Here is a 26,773-nt window from a genome sequence, read left to right as displayed (position 1 = left end):
GGTAATATCATTGCGCCTGCTGCAGCCGTGGTATGGCACCAAAGTCTTTGATTGGAATGAGAGTATAGTTCCTAGCCATATCTGCCTAGAAAATCGCAACTTTAATTTTCCATCAGTGTTCGTACACAATGTAACTACAGAATAGACTAGTTTTAAATAGGAAACATCCCAGCAAGCAATTTGGGCTAAAACCAGGCTAAATTTGGGCTGTCAGTGAAAATCTAACAGACGTCTACCATAGCCCAAGAGTAGACGATACGTATAATTTTAAAACAAATGAAAGCAAACCCCTTGAACACCTGTTGACTTTGCCTACATGTTGGAATATCATATATCTTCAAGTTATTTTGGCAAAAATGGCATGTAACCAAATTCAAGGCTATTTAGGGTAGAAGTGGGTTACTCATAGCCGGTCTATATTGGGTCTATAGTTAGCCGTCATTTCAAAGTCTTGGTTTTTGCTTGTTGGGATATTGAAACTCTTTGGTTATTTTTTTATGCAATGCTAATGGTCTAATCAGATTCAATGGATTATGCTAAGCTATGCTAAAAGTGCTAGCGCCAGACCCGGAGATCAGCTGAATGGATTCCATAGCGGTAAAAATCAAATGTTTGATTGAACAATAAGAATATTTTCAAAAAAAGTGGAGTGTCCCTTTAAGCCATATTTGGCGGATTCAATTACCTTTAGTACAGTTAACCACTAGGGATAGTGCCTAAACTAAGTATCACCCAAAATGAAAAATGAAATGTCCAAGTGGGTAACTTTGTGAGTCCATCTCTGGTGTAAGCTATTATATCTAGAACAATTTATCTATATATGAGCATGTGAGAGAATGTTGCTTTATGTCTCTATCAGTATAAAGATACATGACCTGACTGATCTGAAGGAGATGTATGCTATAGTCAGTCTGGATGAGGAGACTAAAGGTATTACATCATCATGGATGTAAATGGATTTCATAAAAAGCATTTGTTCTCAATGAAGTGTGCAGTTAATGCCTAGTGTGTCTCTCTAAGGTCTTGATCAGATGTGTTGGACTGATGACGGGCAGCTGTTAGCTGTGTCCTCTCAGCAGGGCACCTTGCACGTCTTTCTCACAAAATTGCCCATTCTGGGAGACAGCAGTGGCACGAGAATCGCCTATTTGACATCCCTGCTGGAGGTTACAGTTGCCAACCAGGTGGAAGGGGTAGGGTAACACAAATATGCACTTATTTCACATGGATATACTCTCTCTTGACTTAGCAACACACAATCCTTTAATGGTCAAGCACACTCTTAAAATGTAAAAATGTAGCTTACATTAATTCTTTAGATCCTGTTTTATCTCAGGAATCTCCTGTTGCTATAGCTGTGGAGGTGGAACCTAGTTTCATCGCTGTGGGACCGTATCACGTTGCTGTGGGCATGAATAACAGAGCATGGTTTTATGTATTAGGAGACAATGGTGAGTTAAAAAATGTATAACGTATGTTAGATTGATTCTGGGAGGAATCAAAGGAAACAGATGTAAATAACTTCTAGATCCTAAGGGCCTTGTTTGCATGTCTTTGTGTATTTCAGGAGTGGAGCGTGTAAAGGACACTGAGTATTTAGGGACAGTGGCCAGTATGTGTCTGAACTGTGACTATGCCGCAGCCCTGTTTGAGGGGAAAGTCCAGTTGCATGTGGTATGAAGTTTTGAACATGTAGTTGTCAGCTTTTTCTACAAATTTTGAACATTTTCTGATTAATGTTTGTGTTTGTATGAAAGATTGATGGAGATGAACAGGTTGTTCAGGAGGACAGACAGACAAAACTGTTTCCAGAACCCGATCAGAAATACCGCATCCTCTGTCATGCGCTCACCACTGAGTTTCTGTATTATGGGACTGATGTGAGTCATATTAAAACATAATGATCTTTATTTTATTCTCAGTCTACTTTCTTAATTACAATTGTGTAACCAAAAAATTGGTTTATCTCAGTTTAGTTATGTAAGATACAATTGGCCATGTGGTAGCCTACTTTCCCTAATAGTGTTTTAATGAAAATATATCTGTAATGTTTTTATAATGAAGTAACGGTTTATGAAAGCAATAAAGCACTGGGGGACGTTCTATATTGTAAATATAGATTAAAGGAGTTTCAGGAGATTATATTTACTGTCATGTTCTGATAGCTTCTCTTTCCTTTGTTCTGTAGACTGGTTTGATTCAATGTTTCTATTTAGAGGACTGGCAGAGTGTGAATGAGCACCGGCACACAGTGGGTATACGCAAAATCTTTCCTGACCCCAATGGAACCCGCCTCGTCTTTATTGATGAAAAGAGTGACGGCTTTTTATACTGCCCGGTAATACTGCATCATGTGGGGATAAAATACAGTTTTTCTGATCATTTTTTAAAATTAATATTTATTAGAGGTGCACCAATAAAATCAGTATCTGCATTTTTTTTTTCACTATAAGACATCAGTTAATTGTTTAAACAGCCGATGATCAGGGTAGATTATATCATGGCAATCAAAAGGGGTCAGAAGTCACTATCGATACCTATTGGTAGGGCTGTAACTATATATCGCGTGTCCCATTAAAAAGACCTGTCTAAAATCGATTCTGCATCACAAGGCTGCGATTCTGTGTTTGATGCGCTGCTTGTGCGTGTACTATGGCGCTTTGGTCAGTAGGAAGTCCTTATCAATCTAAAATCATTATGAGTCGGAGTCGTTTATAACGTGCATTTAAAAAAGCAACGCTCGTTAAACAAAATCATTAAAAATATTCTTTATTATCATGAAAATACCTGAAACAATCTGAAGAACGGCAATATAAATATTCTTCTAGACATTTCCTGGAATAGGGTTTGCAATGCTACTTCTTCTGTGGCACAATTGGAGTTTCTGCACAAGAACGTCCTCTGGCTTTTGGATGTGGCGGCATTTCACCGTAATTCATTCAAATTCATTCACTGAGAAAACGCGCATTTGCATGATAAACCGTTACAGTAATCGAATATCAGTATCGGGACAGAAATTTGTATTGGTGCATCCCTATTATTAATTATACTTTTATGTCTATATACTTTTTTTATTTTTTTATTATATGTTTGTTTTGGTCATTTACAGCTTGTCTTCTAATGATACGCATTAATTTCAAAATAAATGTACGGTATATTATTTTATATTGGTTACATTAGAGTCCCTTTGAAATCAAAACTGACAATTCATATTTTTTAGTGAAATATATTGCAGTGTTTATTATCAGTGGTGGCTCGTGACTGCTCATCCGAGGGCCGCTAATTCAAAATAAGTGTTCGGAGTGTCGGGTGTGGTTCCTTTTTTCAAAATATGTGTTCTGTATGTCGAGAGATCCTGTGTGCATCATGTGTTTTGTCAAAATAAGTGCCTGCTGCACACGTGTCAAAACCGTATATGTCTTCATAAACTTTAATCAAAATCTGAAAATGTACTTCCACCCTCTTGTTGCGATCATTTTCTAATTATGTCAGCTAGACCGCTTGAGCTGGAACATTCGTTAACCCCGCCCCCTCTAACCATCAGTCTGCTAAGAGTTCTATTTCTGAATGAAATGCCACTTTTCAATATCCAATCAATTCACAGTGGAAAACACAAGCCACGCCTGCAATTTTCCTCATATGGTATTCCGTTTCACTCAGAAATACGTCACAACAGGGAAGTAAACTCGATTGCGACTTCTGTTTCACGGGGACTTTAAATTAAGCAAAGTTTTTCTTGTAGGTGAATGATTCGCTCTTTGAGATCCCAGACTTCTCTCCTGCCATTAGAGGGGTACTGTGGGAAAACTGGATCAGCAGTAAGGGTGTGTTTGCGGCATTTGAGGAGGACAAAGTCTACACGTATGCCTTCCACAAAGACACAATACAAGGTGAAAATTAAATATTAATTCTGTTTCCTTAATGGTTCTGTGAAAGATTCTTTTAGTAATTTTGAAAATGAAAGGATGAATAGGGTTTAAAAATAGCCTGTCCAATGATGAGATAATAACTTCAACTGAACAGTAATGAAACCGGCTACTCATTTACAGTATAGAAGGGTCTGCTAAATAAATAAGTAAATGTAAAGTGTTTTATCTGCTCTGCTCTAATATCCTACTTTAAAATTTTATTTTTCTGTGAGCCGTGCCATGTGTCCCATATTACCATGCTGGAAAAGATATTGAAATCAAACAATGATAACAATGAAATGGAACGTTTTTCTGATTTCTATCTATAATCCTCATTGCTGATACATTTTGTGTTGTTTCGTAAGGGTCCAAAGTGATTCTGGTGGGTGCCACCAAGTTGCCATTTTCCCATAAGCCCTTGCTGCTGTACAATGGAGAGTTGACTTGTCAAACCCAGAGTGGGAAAATTAACACTGTGCTTTTGAACACACACGCCTTCCTTAACATCCCTCTCGGTGATACCAGCAAAGAAAAACTCCAAGCTTTACTGAAACAGGCCATCATGCTCAAAAGGTATTTTTACAAGGCCATTTTATGCTAGGTTAGTTTCATTTCGTTTTTAAAGTATCTACATTTAGCCATATAACACTGCTGAAAAGACCAGCTTAGACCACCATGAATTTTCATGCTGGTTTGCGTTGGTTAATGCTTGTTTGGTGCTACTGGATCATTATAGGAATGCTGTTCCCCAGCAAAACATTCATGTCAACCTGCTTGTTTTTTTGGTATAGCTTGTTAACCAATGATCTCATACGGAGTAATTTAGGAAGTTAGGAAGAAAAAACATAAAACAACATCCTGAGGACCATCATCCATAACACATCATATTGTGAAAAGTTATCTAAAGTCATTTTTTTGAAATTTACTGCATAAAATAATCATAATGTAAAGAACATTTTGTAAATTACATTCTTGATATCTTTAATATTGACCGAGGCAATGTCAAACATTGAAATTAAAGTGAAATCAATAAGTGAAATCAAACATTTATGTTCTTAAAGGGATAGTTCGGCCAAAAATGATATTAAAGCCATGATTTACTCACCCCCAAGCTGTCCGAGTTGCATGTCCATCGTTTTTCAGACAAACACATTTTCGGATATTTTAGAAAATGTTTTAGATCTTTCAGTTGATTAAATGTGCGTTCACCCATAGTCCACGACCTTCAAGTCCAAAAAAAAGTGCGTCCATCCTTCACAAATTAAATCCAAACGGCTCCAGGATGATAAACAAAGGTCTTCTGAGGGCAATCCGCGCGGTGTTGTTGTAGAAATATCCATATTTAAAACTTTATTAACGAAAATAAATACCTTGCGGTAGCGCTGCCATCTTAGTCGCGTGCGCAATCAGGATGAGAGCTTACACAGCCTACGGAGGCTACTCTTCACTAAGAAAGTGCGTACACTACGCTAATACTCTCTCCTGAATACAGAGGAGTCTAAGATGGCGGCGCTACCGGAAGGTATTTATTTTTGTTAATAAAGTTTTAAATATGGATATTTCTACAACAACACCGTGCAGATTACCCTCAGAAGACCTTTGTTTATCATCCTGAAGACGTTTGGATTTAATTTGTGAAGGATGGACGCATTTTTTTGGACTTGAAGGTCGTGGACTATGAGTGGAGCCCGTAACATTACATTTAATCAACTGAAAGATCTAAAACATTTTCTAAAATATCCGAAAATGTGTTTGTCTGGAAAACGATGGACATATGCAACTCGGACAGCTTGGGGGTGAGTAAATCATGGGTTTAATATCATTTTTGGCCGAACTATCCCTTTAATCTCAGCCTAAATGCACTTTTTAAACAACTGGTGTTATAGCATCTAATTGTAACCACTTCATGTCTTCAACAAGGTTCATATGTTGTATATGTGCGTGTAGGTTCTCTGATGCGTGGGATATATGTAAAGCTCTGAACAGTGCTGAAGAATGGGGTGAGCTGGGCAGGGCGTGTCTGCACCACATGGAGGTGGAGCTGGCCATCAGGGTGTACCGCATGATGGGAAACGTTGGCATGGTCATGTCCATTGAGGACATCAAGGTATGACCGCATGTCATTTTGTGTGTGTTTGTGTGGGACAGTGGGGTAGATTGTGCTGGCATATAAATCAAACCATTATTTTTATCACATGGCCACAGATGTGTGGAGTGAATGCCATGTATCCTGTATAGCTGTCTTTTATTTACAGGCAGGTTGAACACTTGCTATCTAAATATAGGCAGTATTATTACAAATATTATTACAGATTCTAATGCAAACTGAACTTGGTTTTACTACATTCACATATTCAGACTTTGAGTACATAATATTTTCCTAGTTTATAAAAATTAGTTTGAAAAGTTTTTCTTTATTACGGTTTTTTTTTACTGTTATGAGAAATCCTTCATATATTCCCAAAAAAATTCAACTTGGTTTTTACATGAAGTTACATGAAGTGCATTACCTTTTTTAAATATAAGAGCTAAACAAGTGAGGCCTTTAATATTGCTGTACTTTTGTACTGTACTTTTCCATGAATCCCTATCTGTCTCCATAGGGAATAGAAGATCAGAATTTATTGGCTGGTCATTTGGCCATGTTCTGCAATGACTTTAACCGAGCCCAAGACCTCTATCTCTCTTCTTCATATCCTATGGCAGCCCTAGAGGTAAAATAGGCACATACTTACTGTAAACATCCACGAGTACATGTTTGCATCCAAATATACCTTAGACTTCCAAAGTGTAAGCTGTGCCTACTGTAACAGTTGTGTTGTTGTGTGTAGATGAGAAGGGACCTGCAGCACTGGGACAGTGCATTACAGCTGGCTAAAAGACTTGACCCTGAAGAAATCCCTTTTATTTCTAGAGAATATGCCATACAGCTGGAGTTTGTGTGAGTCAACCTGTTCCACAGCCACATCACATGCATGCTCATGCACATTAAGGGGGCTTATACACAGTGGGGGCCGGTGACTTCTTTTTTCGAGGGCGCTCGATGCGAATGTATGTAGCCCGTCATGTGTGTGGTTCCGTTTTTTAAAATATGTGTTCTGCACTTTGAGAGATCCTGTGTGCATCACCTGTCATGTCAAAATAAGTGCCTGCGGCAGATGCATCTAAAGAGGATAAAAGAGACCCTCCCGTTTGCCAGATACTCACATAATCTCATGCGTAATCAAGAGTTTAGTGATAAGGGAGTGTCTTGCGTGTATTTTGTGAACGTGAGCGTCTCTTTTATCATAAACAGTTTTGACGTGTGTGCAGCAGGCACTTATTTTGACAAATGATGCCCAAAGGATCTCTCGACACGCAAAACACATATTTTAGAAAAGGAAACCACACACGTGACACTCTGAAAACTTATTTTGAATTAGCGCCCCTCAGATGAGCAGTCACGAGCCGCCACTTCTTATACACCAAACATTTAAAGGGATAGTTCAGCCAGAAATGATATTAAACCTGTGATCTACTCACCCCGAAACCGTCCGAGATGCATATGTCCATCATTTTTCAGACAAACACATGTTCAGTTATTTTAGAAAATGTTTTTTTATCTTTCAGCTGCTAAACAGTAAAGTTACGGGGTCCACGTCCTTCAAGTCCAAAAAATTTTCATATATCCTTCCCCAAAGGCCTTCTGAGGGTCATCCATGCGGTGTTGTTGCAGAAATATCCATATTTAAAACTTTATAAATGAAAATAACTACCTTCCGGTAGTGCCCCCATCTTAGACTCCTCTGTATTCATGAGAGAGTATTAGCGTAGTGTACGCACTTTTCTTAGTGACGTATGACAAATTCGGAGGGCGGGGGCGCAGAGCAGCAGCAAAAAAAACCTCCGTAAGCTGCGTAAAGCTCTCATCTTGTATGCGGACGCGACTAAGATTGCATTGTGGAGCCGTTTGGATTTATTTTGTGAAGGATGGATGCACATTTTTTGGACTTGAAGGACATGGACCCCATAACTTCACATTTGATTAACTTAAAGATCTAAAACATTTTCTAAAATATGATGGACATATGCATCTCGGACAGCTTCAGGGTGAGTAAATCATGGGTTTAATATCGTTTTTTGCTGAACTATACCTTTAACCGCGGCTGAAAATGGCAGGCGGACACCGACTGTGGGCATTTGCTAGTGATGAGTACGTTTTCTAAAATAGTTATTCATGCTGGCGCAAATGACACCAGATTCCGCCTGTCGGAGATCACCAAAGATACTATGAAAGAGGTGTGTGAAATTGCAAAAACAATGTCAGATAATGTTATATGCTCTGGTCCCCTCCCTGCCTACCGGGGTGATGAAACTTATAGCAGATTAGTGTCTCTTCACCGCTGGATGTCAAAATGGTGCCCTCAGCATAACGTAGGGTTTATAGACTGGTCTACTGGCTGTTCTTCAACGTGATATCCAGCTGATGCCTGACCAATGACCACCGGCAGAACCCGCTTAATCTCCACTTAATCTCCTTCCGTTTCAATGTGTATATATATATGTATGTATGTGTATATATATATATATATCTCTCCCAATGGTTTTCTCCTCCTAGGACTTTTTTTACTTCCCCGGCTTAAAATCCGGGGTTTTTTTTCTCCTAGGGGGTTTTTCAACCCGGGGAGGCAGCCATTTTGGGCTTAACTTCTATACGTTACATTAGTAATACGTTTGCTTATAATGTTGATTTATAGCCGCAGCAAATTTAGCTGCTTGTGCTATCGTGTATTACGTTGTGCTATCTGTCGTTCTTCTGTGCTTTTCACTGCTTCTATTAATGTAAAGCTGCTTTGATACAATTACCAAATTGTGAAAAGCGCTATATAAATAAAATTGAATTGAATTGAATTGATACTTCTGTTCTGTTTATCAGTCATTGGTTGTTGTGGTATTTGTCCCATCCCTACTCCATTGCGATTGGATGGCTGAGTGAAAAAATGACATTGATGAGTTGAGCGTTTTACTCAAAGTTAAACATTTGTCAACTCTGGGCACTCAGCCCTGGATGGACAAAACCCACCAGCTGCTGGTGTTTTTGAAAAGTGCGGTGCTTCCATTGGAAACAATTAGTGGTGTGAACAAGAATGATTCGCTCACCTAAAAGATTAATTCAAAAAGAACAATTCATTCAAGAACATAACATGACTAGAAGAAATTGGAAACATATGCCGTCCACAGGCGTAAATGCCCCCTTATTGTTTCACATTTTTAAGGGTTGGTTCAGTCCAGAATGTTGATGCAATACAGTGTTTATGGGGCGCTCATGTCTGGACCAATGTGGCGGCACCTGTAAATTAATGTACATATTAACAATTTAACATTCAACAATGCAATATGTAAAAATGGCTGTAGTACTTCATACGGAGTTTGTGAACAAATATGGGTCAGATGACAATGACAACTTGGCGAATTGTGTGTCTGAAATGTTTTCATTACTGTACCCTATAGCCTACTATATAAAACATACTGTTTAAGTATGTTTGGTTAGTGTTGGAGCTAAATACTAGAGGACCATGGCTCTACATGGGTCGAAATTGACTTCCTTGCCCTGGTAAGTGTTGCTAGTAGTTTAATATGCTGTTATGTCACCCTCTAGTGGAGATTATGCGAATGCACTGGCTCACTATGAGAAAGGAATAACAGGAAACAACAAGGTGAGTGTAATTTTCGTTTATTAATAGTGATCAATTTTAAATTAGTAATTCTTTTTGTGATTCATATAACTTTTGAAAGTGTATGAAAACTTTGTGTAATTTAAATGTAGCCCCTAACCCTTTTTAAGCACATATGCAGTAGGTCCTGATACACGTGTATGTGTAGTTCCAGGATCATGAGGAGAGCTGTCTGGCAGGTGTGGCTCGTATGTCCATTCGTATGGGTGACATTCGCAGGGGTGCCAATCAGGCCATCAAACACCCCAGCATATCTCTGAAGAAAGAGTGTGGAGCCATTCTGGAGAGCATGAAGGTGTGTGTGTATGTCTTTGTGTTCATTCATATCTATTTTTTGCTTTGGTGATACACTCCAAACTTTTATTGCCTACTTGTTTATGTATGCAGCAATATTCAGAAGCTGCTCAGCTGTATGAGAAAGGCCAGTACTATGACAAAGCTGCCTCTGTCTACATACGCTGCAAAAACTGGTATGCTTCACACCTCAACAGTAACCAAAATCATATATCACAGAAACTAACCTGATTTGTAACTAAACATAGACCTTGAACTTCCTCATGGCAGGGCAAAGGTGGGGGAGCTACTGCCTCACGTGACCTCCCCAAAGATTCACCTACAGTATGCTAAGGCAAAGGAGGTTGATGGCAAGTATGTATCACACACAAAACAAATATCTTATAGCTCAAGTGGTAGAGCATTTTTATAACAATGCTCAGTCATGAGTTTCATTACCTAGAAATGCCAGAATAAATCAAACATATACCTCAAATGCACTGTATGTCACATTGCATAAAAGTATCTGGCTGCCTAAAATGGGCTTAGGGTGTTTACTGCCCTGAAACCATCAAGGCCCTTAAAAAGTCAAGTTACAGGTCATAGGCTATCAATTATCCCTTGGATCACACTGAAAACTACAATATGTATATGTCTAGGTATAAAGAGGCTGTGATGGCATATGAAAGTGCTCGAGACTGGGACAATGTAATTCGGATCCTACTGGAGCACCTTAACAACCCTGAGGAAGCTGTCCGCATTGTCCGAGAAACTCAGTCTATCGAAGGAGCCAAGATGGTGGCCAGGTCAGTAAGAATCTCCTGATCATCTGTTCATGAATTTTGAACCTTTCTTCTAAAAATTTGTAACTACTGTATTGGTGAGTTGTTAGGGAATCGTGCATTATAAAGCATGACACTGATCTGCCGGAGAGAAACCACCCTTAAAGGGGAATTCCGCCTTGAAATGATCCTAGGGTTAATAACAAACGTGTACCGAGTTCGACCGTTCACTGGAGTTTGTTTTCATGTTAGTCTAACGTGACCAGTGTTATTGCTAAACGCAAATTAGCATGTTATGGTAGCCTTCGGGGCATCACTGCATTAAAAACGAAATCGCTATGTCTATACTACTAATAATGCTCAAAATAACCCCACACTTACACTGTAGCACAATGAGGGTCTCTATATGTAAACCGAAGCATTGAGAACTTTGCAAGTGTACAGGCAGTTTATTAAAAATAAACACTTACCGTTCACGTCTGGATCACATATCCATGCGGGCGCCATCTTGGGAAAACTAAACTCTCGCGTGAAACGTTGTTGCCCGTTGTTGTGGAACAGGTGTTGTGCTTTCACGCGAGAGTTCAGTTTTCCCAAGATGGCGCCCGCATGGATATTTGATCCAGACGTGAACGGTAAGTGTTCCTTTTTAATAAACTGCCTGTACACTTGCAAAGTTCTCAATGCTTCGGTTTACATATAGAGACCCTCATTGTGCTACAGTGTAAGTGTGGTGTTATTTTGAGCATTATTAGTAGTATAGACATAGCGATTTCGTTTTTAATGCAGTGATGCCCCGAAGGCTACCATAACATGCTAATTTGCGTTTAGCAATAACACTGGTCACGTTAGACTAACATGAAAACAAACTCCAGTGAACGGTCGAACTCGGTACACGTTTGTTATTAACCCTAGGATCATTTCAAGGCGGAATTCCCCTTTAAGCCCTGGGCATAATCTATTTTTTTACACATACATCGATGAATGAGTAGCTTTGCGAAGCATAGTTTATTTGACTCGTTCATGGAACTCAGACCTTCGACGCATGTGCATTGCGACAAAATGCAATGCATCTCATGGGCTACATACTACATACTCCTGTACCACATGCGCGACCTACACGTACAATGTATGAGGTTTCAAAAATCTGGTGCTGCCATACTCATAGCTGTAGGCTCCGCACCCAGGTCTCACCTCCTCTGGACTAAATCCTTCTATTGACCTATGGCAAAGCCACACCCCCAAACGCAATAAGCCAATCACAGTGCGCATAGCAACTCAAACATTCTTTCCTTCCATGTCCATTGAAATGCATTGCAGTTAGTCAGTTTTCATTCGTTTTTATATGTTTTTTCTTGTCATTTTAAGTTTAAGTATGAGAGGTACATGCAACTCTGACACTAGGTATCCCGAAAGGCTGGGCGACGGTGTGTATTTTTAACCCTTTCCCAAGCCACATCTCAACCGAGATGAGTGTCTGCTTAATCCAGATTGAGTTATGCTGTAGACCACAACACCAACTAAACGTGGATAAATTAAACAGGGATGTCTACATCTTTTCTAAGCTAAGTCAACAACGTATTTGAACGTTATCTTTAACATCTCTAACGTAACTTTAGCCTAACCTTAGAAAACATTAACGTTAGCTTCTAGCTGCGTTGTACATCATGTCACTTAGCTTCATTAACATAATCTGTAAATAACCGAGATAACAAATGTTATTTGTAATAGCAATGTTGTGCTGAATGATTTGTGTAAATACAGTAGCACCAAACTAACAGAGAGGTAACTTACTCTTGGTATAGATGGTAAAAAGGTTCGTCCTGGAAACGTATGCTGAAGCTTTTCATCAAACTTCTCAACAATAAAATTATTAATAAAACCCTCCAATGAATAGTTAAGGCCCTTTTGGTAACTTTGGTAACTTTGATACTCTATCTCCAAAAATTATCAATTGCCTTCTGTGAAATGTCTCCTACTGTGACAGCTGCCATAGCGCCTGTCACCGTATGTTTATTGAGTGAGTGGAGGGGGCGTGGCTTATCCATAGGTCAATTGCAATCCCCTTTACTTCAGAATGACCATAAATGACAATTTATTTTGAGTTTTTGGATGTTTCCTAATCAAACATTTCATGTACTTTTATTTTAAAAAACGCCTCTCTGAAATCCGATGCCATACCTCTCACCACTATGTTGTATGACTTTAGGTTTTTCCTGGCTTTAAGTGATTATGGTTCAGCGATCCAGTTCCTGGTTTTGTCGCGTTGTAGTGATGAAGCGTTTCAGCTCGCTCAGCATCACGGTCAGATGGAGATCTATGCTGACATCATTGGTAAGATCATCCTATGCTTGGATCATTGCTATTGTGTAATACATTTTCATGTTCTGATTGTGTATATATATGGCGGGCTGTGTATTTTACCATACAATACGGCGGAACGATATGGATGCCTCCTTGGACTTACCCGTTCAATGTTAGTAAAGGGAAGAAATTCTAAGCTTACAAAGAAAAGTCTGATCACTGGCAGAGGTCATTTGACACCAACGAGGACATATTTATGAATAAAAACATTGATTTTGATTTATAAAACACTTAAAATCCTACTTATTGCCCCTTTACAATTTGTGTTCATCAGAACAAAGACATTTATAAAGGTTTGTAACAACATGAGAATGTGAAAATGATATTAGAATTTTCATTTTTTTTGGGTAAACTATCCCTTTAACCTAAGGAAACAGAATTTTTACAGAATTTAACTACTGTTTGTTAAAAAAAAATTCTATTTTTCCGGCCACTTCCAAGGTAAAAAAAATTATTCAAATGTTAAAAGCAAAACATTTTGGGTACTATTTTTTTTTAGTTGGTAATAACCCATGGGGTTTCTCTCATGTACTCAATAAGTTGTGCATTCTGTTAGTTCATTAATTAAAGTGAAGTGATAAAATATTTTTGGATAACAACTCACATCTCCACTAGCATCAACAGAGCATTGCATTAGCAGCGCAGAGTTCATGGGTTCAGTTCCAAACAAACATACTGATTAAATTTATACTTTGAATGCAAATGAGAAAATGTAATCGAAAGTTGATAACTCTTAAATCCTCACTGTGAAATGACTTAGCTCCTTATTTTCATCCTCTAGGTTCAGATGCAACAACAGAAGACTATCAGAGCATAGCGCTTTATTTCGAGGGAGAGAAGAACCATCTTCAGGCTGGGAAGTTTTTTCAGAAGTGTGGCCAGTACAGCAGGGTACGAGACTCTCACTTACTCATTTCCCTCTGCCCTTTGCCTGAGTGCGGTCTAATCATTTTTGTCACACTTGGTTGCCCCTCTCTATTTACTCATTATCTCCAGAGGGATTTTTTACACAACTGACTGCGCTCATTACTTGTCATTAAAGCTTATTAATAGATGCATTCTCTCTCACTCTCTCTCTCTTTATCTGTCTGTCCACACAGGCCCTGAAACACTTTTTGAAATGCCCTAACTCTGATGATAGTTTGGCTGTAGAGATGGCCATTGAGACAGTAAGTACAGCTGGGGAATAACTAATTCAATCTTAGCTGATAGGATTCTTGAAGAATAGGGATTCATTATAAACAGATGACCACTGAGTCATTTAGTATTCTGATTCAGTTTTTGTTATCAGCATTGATTGATATTTATAAAACGTGATAATAGAAGGGTTCACTATTGCAATTAAAACAGTACAGTACGATATATATATTTATATATATATATTTGTTGGAGATAGGGAAGCAGGATCGGCAAAGGACTCCAGAGTCGAACTCGGGTTGTCGGGAACACACTGGCGCAATGTGTCGGTGCTAGGGTGACCAGATGAGATTGGCTGAAATTTGGGACGGGGGGGGCAGCCGTTAAGGGGGGGGGGTCATCAAATAATAGTTTTATTTATTTATTTTATTTAATAAAAGATAATGAATTTCAAACTAAACCAATCATATTAATATAAGTACATATGCATATAAATAAATTGATATAATACATATAGAACTGTTTTATACTTCAACAATAATTGTTAGATCATCCAATAATAGTTTTCTTTATTTGACTGTATAATAAAAGATAACGAATTTCAAACTGAAGTTACTGAACTAATCATATTTTTATTAAAGGTGACATAGAATGATTGAACGGAGTATTTATCCTTGTTCTGTGATGTGACATGTAGACAAAAAATGTTTTGTTTGGGTCTATAATGCCTTAGAAGCTTCCTAAAAACCTCTCTCAGATAGCTCTATTAGGGTGGGGGATTTTAAACAAGTGGTTTTGCACCTATTTGGCTCCCCCTACTGGCTTAACTTGCAGTCTCATTACTGATTGGCTGACTTTGCTGCCACTCAAAAAATGTAGCCAATTATTTTAAAGTGGAGGGGCAGGGAGATGCCTGTGATGTCATAAGCATCAGTTTTTTAGATTGGGCCGTTTTCTGGCTGACATTTCTAAAAGAGGAATTTCTATGAGACTGAGATGTTTAGCATGTTTAGCAGTTTTTGTATGTTTGTGAATGTGGGTAGACTACCATTATTCAACAAAGACAAGGTAAAAATGGTTTTTCATTCTCTGTCCCCTTTAATATAAGTACATATGCGTATATACATTTATATACGTATAGAAGTATTTTTTTAACACCGTGCCTCGCCCTCGACCAATCTAACTCCTTCACGCGACTGACTGTCGCTGCCTGCACTTTCAACTGTCCTTGCAGCTGCTGCAACTTTCGCTCTCTTAATCTACTCTATAAAACAAAAAGGCGACAAAAAGGTCCTATTGTCTTTGTGCATATAGATGAATTAGATAAATTAATAGAAGCAATACAACATCACATATTTCGCAGAGGTTTTAATTGCTGCCAATGCCAGCACTCCCCGTACCTTAACAGTGCATATCTCAATGCACGCCTGTATATATAAAAAAAAAACCAAGATGCTGCAGCCAATGAGCAGCCGGCGGGGGCTGGCTGCAGGATGACTCAACCTCCTCGCTTATGTTTTATCAAACAATAACTAGGCTACTCAAGATTTAGCTTCTGTATAATTTTCGGGACAATTAGGGCATGATTCGGGATTCGGGACAGCATCTTAGATTTCGGGACTGTCCCAAATTTTTCGAGACTTCTGGTCACTCTAGTCGGTGCCAACCAGACGGCTACTGATATAAATCTTACACATTACACTGTTCTGTTGCATAAATTTATAGCATAGTTTTTTTTATTAATTAAAATATTTAAAGAACTATTTTTTAACAAGTAATAACATAAAGTTATAATAAGTTATAATTTTCATCTTAGTTAATAGTTAATAACATGGAAATAATTATAATGTAGTCTGGATGAGCTGTAATTTTTATATTAACACTATAATCAGAATTTACATGTGTGTGTGATGTTTATTTTGAACAACAAATCTTGAAATGGGTTTTATGATGAAGATAATAATGAGTGTTTACTTAACAGGTAGGGCAGGCAAAGGATGAAGCACTGACCAATCAGCTTATTGATTACCTAATGGGAGAAAGTGACGGAATGCCTAAGGTAAACTTTTTTTACTAAATCAATTCATATTTATGTTTGTTGACACGTTTTGTTGCATTGTGCATTTACATTATTACACACACTGTTAAAGGAACAGTATGTAGGATTGTGGCCAAAACTGATATTGCAATCACAGAACTTGTGGTTAAAACTGGTACTGCAATAACCCTAACTGGTGGCCAATACACAACATGACAACATAAACATCAGTTGAGGGCTGCAACTCCACTTTTTAAATGACAATATCATGGCCAGACCACCGTTGTGAGTGATATAGGGTGCTTTCACATATACACTGTTTAGGTCGGCCCAAATGACGTGACGCTCCGAGTACAGTTCGTTTGGGTCAGTGTGAACACAACAGCCGCACTCAAGTACGCACTAAACGGCCGCTCCCAGACCACCTCTGTCGCCGAACTCTGGGGCGACCCACCTGTGGTGTGAACACTGCTGGAAATACAGGAAGTTCTCCACATGTTTGAGCCACTGGGCTTTCGTTGTGACGTGAGCCGTGTGTTATATTGTGGGTTAACAACAAACAAGTCAATCCTTGTCCGTTGCAGAGATTCGCTGTCTCCTTTACGTTTGAGCTGATGATTTTATAAATGCATAGCTGTCCTCCACACACAAATAGTGACATTACGGGCTTTTTAGCAAACGGTTCCATGAGAAAGGCTTTAATAGAACAGCTACGCAATTTCGCGTTAAAGCAAAGAAACTTCGCAAAGACGTGCATCGTTTATTTCCACATCTTGATAGCTGCGCTCTCCCTGTCAGGCTGGTTGTCGTGGAAACGTGGGGGTGGTCATGAGACGGTAAGAGCTGTCAGAGACCAATGACAGCGCTGACTGTTGTCACATGGTGTACGGTGCGGCATTTCGAGTACAGTAAAAAAATATGTGAACACGGACCGCACTAACTGAAAAATTATACAATGTATTTTGGTGCGCTCTGAGGCCGCACCACGGTGCGCACCAATAAATATTTGAAATTAGGGATGCACCGAATCCAGATTTTTTAGGTTCGTCCGAATCCCGAATCCACCGTTTAAGATTCGGCCGAAACCGAATACCGAATCCTACTCGCATCCTTATTCCATTAACACAGTAAAACACATTAATGAATTATACAACGTCCACAGCATGTATTTTTCATTTTATTTAATTTTAACTGTACATTATGCCAGGATGACAAGTTGGAAAACTATTTTGACAATTACCATAAGCCTATGCATAATGAAAGCGATGCGTTGCGACACGCTCGTTTTTCCAATAAGCAAGCAGCTCCGCACTGAAAACAATATTTAACTTTGAGTGAGAAGCTCCGCTCGTCAATGTCAGTTTTCACACGGCCGTCCAATTACAATGGAGGAGGGGCGGGACATTACCACAGCAACCAACCGGCTCACAGCTGAAGCATCACAGCTACCAAGCGCTCGGCTGAAAAACAGCTGGCATTTGGTGTCCTCAAGGCGTTTTCAGCCGTGTTTAAAAGTTTTGGTGTGTCCAGCCCCTAAAGCTCACCGAAAGAAAAAGCTCATCTCCACGTCAGCACCCGATGTGTGTAATCAACGGCCGCGTGACGTCGACCAGCGTAGCGCAAGCCTAGGATTCGGTTCGGTGGAAAAAAAATCTAGGATTCGGCCGAACCCGAACCCCGTCAAAAAGCCCAGTATTCGGCCGAATCCGAATCCTGGATTCGGTGCATCCCTATTTGAAATGAAAATGATTTCTTAATGTCTAGTGACATATCAGGGCCATTTTATGATTAATTGATTTTCATTTCTTACCTGCTGTTCCTTTAAATTAAAAAGGTTTAAAAACTCCTAATATGTATCATTTAGGTACATACATGTATAAATTTGGCACCAATATGTACCTCCAAGGAACTAATATGAACTGTTAAGGTGCAAAGGTAAACTTTTTGAAAGGGTACCACCCACTCACAGCTGCCCGTTTTTTCTGAGTGCATCAATATAGTACATTTAAAGTAAAGTAATGCGGAAGTAATATAAACAGTATAAATCCTAATGCCAGGATAAGATACAAGTATTACAATTGATAAAGATAAAAGTAAGATGTTAATGTAAGCCGTTAAATAAATAAAAAATGTATATTACCCAATGATTTACTCACCATCAGGCCATCCGAGATACGTATGTCCCTCATCTTTCAGACAACCACAATTTGAGTTATTTAAGTAAATGTCCTGGCTCTTCCAAGCTTTATAACGGTAGAAAACAGGGTCCACAAGTTTCAAGGGACCAGTCACTGAGGACCGATCAAGACGTTTTGGCTTCACTTTTCAGGGCTTGTGCGGCACGCTTGCATTAAAAACTATGCATAATACACATTGGCATAACCGGAAGCTAGTTATTAAATTTTATAAAGTTTTAAACATGGATATTTTTCTTATAAAATGGCATTGATTACCCTCAGAAGTCCTTTGTTAACCCCTTGTGGATTACTTCTGTGAGTGATGGATGCACTTATTTTGGGCTTGAAAATCATGAAACGTGCTTTCTACCGTTATAAAGCTTGGAAGAGCCAGGATATTCACTAAAATAAGTCAAATTGTTTGTCTGAAAGATGATAGACATTTGCATTTTGGATGGCTTTGAGGGCAAGTAAATCATGGGGTAATTTGAATTTTTTGAACTATTGCTTTATGTGCTTATGCTGTTCCTGGCTATGAAAGATCATTTGCATATCTCTCAAAATGTTTATCCCCATTTTAGAGACGTGACTTCTTTTAATACTGCTTTATTAAATCAGGAAAAGCATTAAGATTGTCTAATTGCTCCAGACAGCCTTTTACTTTTTAAAATGATTGTCCCCTTTTGAAAGTTTCATCTCTCTCTCTCTCTCTCTCTCTCTCTCTCTCTCTCTCTCTCTCTCTCTCTCTATCTATCTCTCTATCTCTCTATCTCTCTATCTCTCTCTCTCTCTCTCTCTCTCTCTCTCTCTCTCTCTCTCTCTCTCTCTCTCTCTCTCTCTCTCTCTCTCTCTCTCTCTCTCTCGTCATTTGCATGTATGTAGTCTTTTGGCGTGAGTAGTTCATTGCAACTGCTTGTATTGTACTGCCCCATGTGGTGACCTTGCAGAAGTAACCTCTACTGTGTGTGTGTCTGCGTGCGTGTGTCTGTTTGTGCATGTGTGTGTCTGTAGGCATATGTGTAAGTGTGGATATGTTTTCAATAAGGCTATCAAATTAACATATTAATATAGGACAATTAATTCTCAAGAAACAATTCTTAGGCAGCCCTAATCAATATATGTAATCTTTGCCATTAGTTTTTGCCATTTTGTGTAATTAATGTAATTACACTGTTAATCGATTGACGGCCCTGGGTTTCCATGTAGTTCCTCTGCTTTATTGCCTTAATACATTACATTCTGTATGCGTTTGTGCAGTTATTTGAACTTTATGTTAGAAATAGTTTCATTTAATATAATGTTCGTGTATTTGCCGGTCTGAATTATTAACTCAACTAAATAATATTTGTTGGATCCGCTCTTCTAGGATGCGAAGTATCTGTTCCGGCTGTACATGGCTCTCAAACAGTACAGAGAAGCAGCAAGAACGGCTATTATAATTGCCAGAGAGGAGCAATCTGCAGGTCTCATTTTAGTCTTTTAGTCATGTTAATTTGGTTTTCATGTTCACAAATCCTTGCGCTTTATTTATTTACAGTACCACCCACAATTGAGTTTACCTGAGTAATATCTGCAGAGGTTAAGTGCTTACATATTTAATGTAAATAGGGCATAATATCATTTCTCTAGAACCACCCACAGAAAGCATGTTGAAAACTGAATTTTGTTTAAAGTGGTATTGTGTATTTAGTAATTCATTAAATGATGGAGAATTGCTTTAGATATCCAGACTCCTAAACTTTCTGCATTTTAAAGATCTGATTCAGGTGTCTCAGTGGTAAAGCAATAATATACAGTCCCTGTAAAGTATGTCTGATTGTTTTAATCTGCCGCATACCTTAGCACTCAGGAGCAGCCTGCAAGATGGGAAATTAGGCCATGCATATTATGCCAGCTACGCTCAATGCAAATTTTTAGGTTGTGTTCACACACCTATCAAATTGGCCTAATACTTTTAGTGAATCTTAAATAACGTGGGCTGCATGCGGTTCATTTAAATAAAATCCCCCCATAGGTACACTTATATGTGGATTGCTTGTTGTAGGAAACTACAGGAATGCCCATGATGTTCTGTTCAGCATGTACTCTGAGCTCCAGACACAGCAGATAAAAATCCCAGCAGAGATGGCCACAAACCTGATGATCCTACACAGCTACATATTGGTGAAGGTGAGAAATGCATTTACACACACTTACATTATATTATGATTACATGTTATTTTTGTGTTTCTCATGAGGACATCCACACAAAATAAAGTTTTCAAAAATAAAAAGTTCATGGAGAATTTTGTGGAGTGTTACATTGTAATATGGATTTTTTGCATTTAGCGTGACATGCTAACAAGTACACGAAGACAAAGGGGCAATGTTTCAAAAATAGACTTTAATAGAAAACACACTGATGACAGGTGTAAACAACACAAAGTATAGACAATACCGGACAATAAACAGGGCTTAAATACACTGGGGATCATAGTCAGGTAGAACAGAAACAGATGCGGGACTAATTAACAAAATAGAAACTAAGGGAAATTGGTAACACAGAACAAAACCAGAACAGAATATAACCATGACAGTTCGCCCCCTCCTGGAAAGGCACCTTCCCGTGCCGACAAAGTCCAAAAAATAAGCCCGGTGGAGCTAGTGGGATGATGGGCCACAATGAAAACAAGGGAGCCATGAGCCAAGGAGGGGGCCAATGGTTCGAAAGGTCAAGAAGGAGTCCGGGTCGAGGAGGCAAGATGCAGAGACATTTCAACCCCCGAGGTAACTGGAGATCCCAAAGCTCATTCGACCCAGCAGTACCGGCTTGCGGAAGGTGAGCTGATGTGTCTTCAGGTGCCTTCTGAGCGGACCCAGGGCTGATGGACCGGCTGGCAAAGACAGACCCTAGTGAGGACTGAAGATGAGCTGGCTAAAGAAGGAGATCTGGGCGGGACCAGCAGGGGCGGCAGACAGCAGAGGCAGGAGGGTGGGCGGGGCTTCCCTCTGAGCCCCTCGGTCTCCCTAGGTCTCCACAAGCACTCCTTTAGGCATAGAGACAGAGTGCAGTTATGCTTATCTGAAAACCACGCCCACCGGGGGGAAAACAATCCAACCATCTCCATTGACTTTGTATTGCGAGACACCGCCTCCTTGTCATTATTGCACCCTTCTGGCTTATAACAAAAAACAGAATAATGCCTAAAGCTGCTGTGTGACAGGGTGTACAGCTAACAAGCCAAAAAAACCCAGAAATAAGTTTTTATAACGAGTCGTAAAACTCTACCTTTAAGGTGAAAAAGTGGATCGCCGACTACGTTTCCCCCTAGTGGGTGCAATTCTACTAATAATAGTACTATGAAAAGTTGCCTGTTTCCACTTTTGTGTCTTTAAATGCTCGTTTTTTGGGGTCGACAGCTTAAATATGCGGGGAACATAATAAGGTAGAACACAATAGAAACTGTTTTGTTGTGACTGACATTTGTTCTTTGCCAGATAGTAAGAATATTCATAGTTCATGCAATGCATTGTGTGTGGACTAAAGTTTATAATAGTTTATAATAAATATTTCTTTAAAATCTTAAATTTATAATTCTTGTTTCTTAAAGGAAAACACCACAGTTTTTCAATAATTTACTATGTTCTTACCTCAACTTAGACAAATTAATACATACCTATCTGTTTTCAATGCATGCACTTAATCTTTATACAGTGCGTCGTGAATGTGTTAGCATTTAGCCTAGCCCCATTCATTCCTTAGGATCCAAACAGGGATGAATTTAGAAGCCACCAAAAACGTCCATGTTTTCCCTATTTAAAGACAATTACAAGTAAAATGTGGCGATTTTTTTTTTTTTAAGCGGATAAAAAATGCGGAAGAACACTTACTGTAGTTTGCAGCACTTCGACCTCGGGTGCAGTAATATTGACAAAAGTTTGAGCGAAAGGGGAGTAGTCAGGAGTGATGATGTTACTGCACGCCGAGGTGGTGTTTCCATTTTTAAGTATAGCTTAAGTGTCCCAAAGTGTTTAGTTACTTTATATCTAAATTTTTAGGTTTCCTATTTTTTTTATAATAAAATCTGAGTAAAGTAGGCCTGAGGGATGTGTTACATTTTTGTCAGTGTCATTCTGCAGAGTTTGTAGCAGTGCAGATCCATGTGGGTTTAATCATCATGACTTATTCACTGTTCTGAGACACTTAACATGTCTGTTTTTCATTTATTTTTCAGATTCACGTTAAAAGAGGAGATCATTTAAAGGGAGCACGAATGCTTATTCGTGTATCCAACAACATCAGCAAATTCCCATCCCGTGAGGCTCTTGTTTATACACACACATAGATGCTTCTGTACTTATAGCTATTTATTAAACAGCTACTGTCTGTATCACAATTACATTTATATTAAACTCCACACAAAACTCAGTACTAACTGAATAGCTTTAATGCTTAATCTGATCTATTTTACCGTCCCGTTCCAGTGGCACTGGATCAACTTTTAATGTTGCCTAACTCTGTTTGTTGCTCACAGACATCGTTCCCATCCTCACATCAGCTGTTATTGAATGTCATCGTGCTGGACTGAGGAACTCCGCCTTTAGTTTTGCCTCTATGCTGATGAGACCAGAATATCGTAACAAGATCGATCTCAAATACAAAAAGAAGATTGAAGCAATGGTCCGGTAAGACACACAGACACAGTCTCTCTTCTTCCCGCTTTACTTTTTGAATTGTTGTTCAAATACAATTCAAACCATTAAACCCATTTGTTTGTATTATGTAAGTGACCCCCAAAGCTCTTTATCTTTCTTCCATCAGTCGTCCAGACACCTCTGAATTGGAGGAAGAATGTTCACCATGTCCCTACTGTGGCTTCAGTCTGCCTGACTGCGAGCTGCTCTGTCCCAGCTGCAAAAACAATCTGCCATATTGTATCGCAACAGTAAGTACAGACATTACTGTGTGGACACAAACAACTTTTTCTCCGTGGAAGCAGCCTGCAAATTAGATTTCTTGGTGTAAACATTACCGAGAAGAACATTTCTTGAGCTATGAACACCTACAGTAATTCCTTTGCTTTTTCAACTACCTCTGATATATATCATTCGTGGCTCAATCTTGTCTATGGCGAGGGTAATGACATTAAACTTGACTTGACCTCCTACTGTATATACACAGATGTTAAGTGGCGTGTCTGATTAATGTGTGTGTATATTTTCTTTCTCAGGGTCGTCACATGGTTAAGGAGGACTGGTGTGTCTGCCCACACTGCGAATTCCCCGCACTCCACTCGCAGTTCAATCAGTGAGTCTCATTCATGCTTGTGTTCATCCATCAATGGCATACTTGCACCCTAGCTTATCCTAATTGATGCATCCTTACGGTGTTATGAGTTATGATCATATTACAGATATATTTGCCTAGCTAGAGCAGTTTTACAGTTCATCTGTGTAGCATTGATATTGTGCTTTTACCCAGACGTTTTATGCCACACACAGAGCAAGCATTGTTTCACATTCCTGAATGTTGATTCTTGCGCACAGGGGAGAGAAAAAGCTCTGTTTTTATGACATGTTGCAGCACGGCAGTGGCATTCTTATACTTGTGCATCAGTTGATGTTCTGCATTTAAATATGTTTGTTTTAGGCTTTTAGAGACAGAGTCTGTCTGCCCAATGTGCTCTGAAAGTTTAAATGCCAGTGAAGTGAAAAAGGTGTCAGACTGCTCCAGATATCTGCAACAGGACCAGCTGGAGCGCTGAGACAGAGGGAGCACAATTGGAGAAACAAAGAGGTAATGAAAGGAAAATCTCTTTTGGTAATACTGTACATACACCTCCATCACTTTAGAAGATGCTGATTTAATCATTAGAATACGAATAATCCTCCATTTTTATTTATTTTGAAATAGTCAGTAGCAAATAGTAGTCAGTACTAAACTGCTCAAATCAGAAGCAGGCTGGATTATAGAACTATCCTTTTTTCTGTTCCTTTTTTAATAAAAACTTATTTCATTATGTAATATTGCACAGAGCTTAATCGGGCAGATTTATGTAACATTTAAAGTGTTTTTTATGTCCTATTTTCAGGTACCTGGCGATTTGATGTTTTCAGATTTGATGAAATCTGATGGAGACTCATTTCTGAAGTTTAATAAGTAGATCAACATTTCAACATTTCAAGCAAGGCCTGGTGTCCTTTTAAAAATGTACATATACTTGTATATTTATATGCATCAATATTTTAGTAATATGCTTTTCAATTGTATGCATTTAGTGTATTTAGCATAGAATAAAAAAGTAAATGTTTATCTCTTCTTGGTTGTTTTTGGGTTGTAAATTTGTTCAGTATCTGTACAGTTACTCTAAAATATAGTTCTGAAGAGTCTTGGGTCAAACGTCATGTGTACCCTGGTGGACAAACCAGCAAGACCAGCATATGTTTTGTTTTGGTGCTGGTTTGCTGGTGACCACCAGCTAAACCAGCACCAAACCAGCATGGGAATTATGCTGGTCTATGACGTTTTTTTCAGCAGGGTAATAATAATGCACAAAGTCACATTTTTACACACTGTAAAAAATCTAATTTCAAAATATTCTTTCAACAAAGATAATTAAGTAACTTGAACAAAGATTTTTTTGTTGAAGGGCGTCAATTCATTATTTTGTGTTCACTGAATGAAAAAAGCAAAATCATTCAGCTAACAAATATTATTTTGTTGACTGGACTTAGATATATAAGTTTTTGTCCAATTCGTTCACCCAACTTGCCAAACTGAGTAATCTGAACAAGCAATTAAAAAAAACAATGGTTGGAATTAATGGTTCCCAGCATGCATTGTGAAAATTGCGAAAACAGAAATTTGCTGATTGCCTAATCAGTTTAAGTTGGTTCAACTTGTTGGTTTAAGTTGGCATTATTGAGTGGAGGAAACTCAAAAAAGCTGTGCAGCAAGTTGCCTTGAAATTTTCAGTTAAGTTAACTTTTTATTTTTTACAGTGCATTTTAAATGCAGTGGCAGCCAGTGCCTTCTTTTTTCGAGGGCGCTTGATACAAAGTTTGTCACATGTATGTAGCCCGTCATGTGTGTGGTTCCTTTTTTCAAAATATGTGTTCTGCCCTTCGAGAGATTCTGTGTGCAGCATGTTTTCAAAATAAGTGGCTGCTGCAGATGTGTCTAAAGGGTTTATGATAAAAGAGACGCTCGCGTTTGCCAGATACTCGCATAATCTCATGTGTAATCAAAGTTTAATGTTAAGGGAGTATATTGCAAGTATTTTGTAAACGTGAGCGTCTCTTAAATCATATACGGTTTTGAGGCGTTTAGAGCAGGAACTTATTTTGACAAAAGCCGTGATGCACACAGGATCTCTCGACGCGCGGAACACATATTTTAAAAAAAGGAACCACACATGACACACTGAACACTTATTTTGAATTAGCTCCACTCAGATGAGCAGTCACGAGCCACCACTGTTTAAGAGATTTGTACTGCTGTTTTGTAGCTTTGCCACGTGTGTTCAGCACTGTGTGTGCTATTGGAAGGAGAAAAACTGTTAAAATTGGCAGTGCTGACATTTTAGGTAGCAACTTAGAAACCGTTATCTGTTGGGTAAATTTTAAGTGTTGAGTTTTAATGTAGTCAAATTTTGATTTTGAATTGCTGTTTTTTTAACACAGTATTTAAGAAACTAAAATGTTCGTTGCTGCCGCTATGTAAGGGCTTTTGACTGAAAGGGAAGTGTTTGTATTACTATGCGTCCTGCATTTATGGGTTCATTTTTTTGTAGCTGTGGTGTGCCTTTTTATGTACATTTTTGGGTTGTTTGAGTAAACACAATCAGTTAAAACCAGCTTAAAAGTATAAAGAAGTGTTTGCGTGTGCAATGTGCCCACAGTAATGCCAGTCATTTTTTACCTTGTGGGGACATTTTTGGTCCTCATGAGGAAAACAGCTTAAGCATACTAAATAATTAATGTTTATTTGATTATGTGAAAATGCAGAACATTTTCTTTTAGGGTGAGAGAAAGGTGATATTATATATAGTTTTTTACAGAATCAAAGTCATTACAACTATACACAGCATTACAAATTATTTTTGATGATTTCAGTCAGTAAGCTCACAAATTTTATTTTACCCTCAACAGTTATATTGACAGTGTGGATGTTTTTATATTCAAATGAAATAAAAATTTAAATAGATGCTTTAATAGTTTGAAAAATATGCAAAATATGCTGTTCCAAATTATTAAGCAAGTTTTAGTGCTCATACAATATGGGTACGAAAAAGATCTTTATAAAGACAATAAAGTGTGCATTATCTTAAAAAAAGGCTAATTATTTCCTATAACAACTTATATTTGGTGGACCTAAACAGAAATCATTGAACTATTATAA

The 26,773-nt window shown here is 38.5% G+C and overlaps 1 protein-coding gene across 1 annotated transcript in view; it reads left to right on the top strand.

The window, feature by feature from the left end:
- wdr19 (WD repeat domain 19) overlaps positions 1-24,537 on the top strand; it is a 28,252-nt gene extending 3,715 nt beyond the window's left edge. The window contains exons 10-37 of the mRNA XM_065254662.1: positions 860-930; positions 1,021-1,193; positions 1,337-1,451; positions 1,568-1,674; positions 1,758-1,880; positions 2,189-2,338; positions 3,743-3,890; positions 4,274-4,481; positions 5,856-6,015; positions 6,512-6,622; positions 6,740-6,849; positions 9,547-9,604; positions 9,771-9,917; positions 10,010-10,092; positions 10,187-10,270; positions 10,555-10,701; positions 12,887-13,011; positions 13,823-13,932; positions 14,142-14,210; positions 16,160-16,237; positions 19,760-19,856; positions 20,438-20,562; positions 22,608-22,689; positions 22,908-23,058; positions 23,195-23,318; positions 23,604-23,680; positions 24,023-24,169; positions 24,465-24,537. Coding sequence (XP_065110734.1) covers positions 860-930; positions 1,021-1,193; positions 1,337-1,451; positions 1,568-1,674; positions 1,758-1,880; positions 2,189-2,338; positions 3,743-3,890; positions 4,274-4,481; positions 5,856-6,015; positions 6,512-6,622; positions 6,740-6,849; positions 9,547-9,604; positions 9,771-9,917; positions 10,010-10,092; positions 10,187-10,270; positions 10,555-10,701; positions 12,887-13,011; positions 13,823-13,932; positions 14,142-14,210; positions 16,160-16,237; positions 19,760-19,856; positions 20,438-20,562; positions 22,608-22,689; positions 22,908-23,058; positions 23,195-23,318; positions 23,604-23,680; positions 24,023-24,137 — 3,148 coding nt within the window. The 3' untranslated portion in view covers positions 24,138-24,169; positions 24,465-24,537. The remainder of the gene's footprint in view (positions 1-859; positions 931-1,020; positions 1,194-1,336; positions 1,452-1,567; positions 1,675-1,757; positions 1,881-2,188; positions 2,339-3,742; positions 3,891-4,273; positions 4,482-5,855; positions 6,016-6,511; positions 6,623-6,739; positions 6,850-9,546; positions 9,605-9,770; positions 9,918-10,009; positions 10,093-10,186; positions 10,271-10,554; positions 10,702-12,886; positions 13,012-13,822; positions 13,933-14,141; positions 14,211-16,159; positions 16,238-19,759; positions 19,857-20,437; positions 20,563-22,607; positions 22,690-22,907; positions 23,059-23,194; positions 23,319-23,603; positions 23,681-24,022; positions 24,170-24,464) is intronic.
- Positions 24,538-26,773: the final 2,236 nt, after the last annotated feature.

Source organism: Paramisgurnus dabryanus, chromosome 4, assembly GCF_030506205.2.
Source record: "Paramisgurnus dabryanus chromosome 4, PD_genome_1.1, whole genome shotgun sequence".
Taxonomy (NCBI): domain Eukaryota; kingdom Metazoa; phylum Chordata; class Actinopteri; order Cypriniformes; family Cobitidae; genus Paramisgurnus; species Paramisgurnus dabryanus.
Note: the sequence above shows the minus strand (reverse complement) of the source record. Positions and strands in the feature narration are given on the sequence as shown.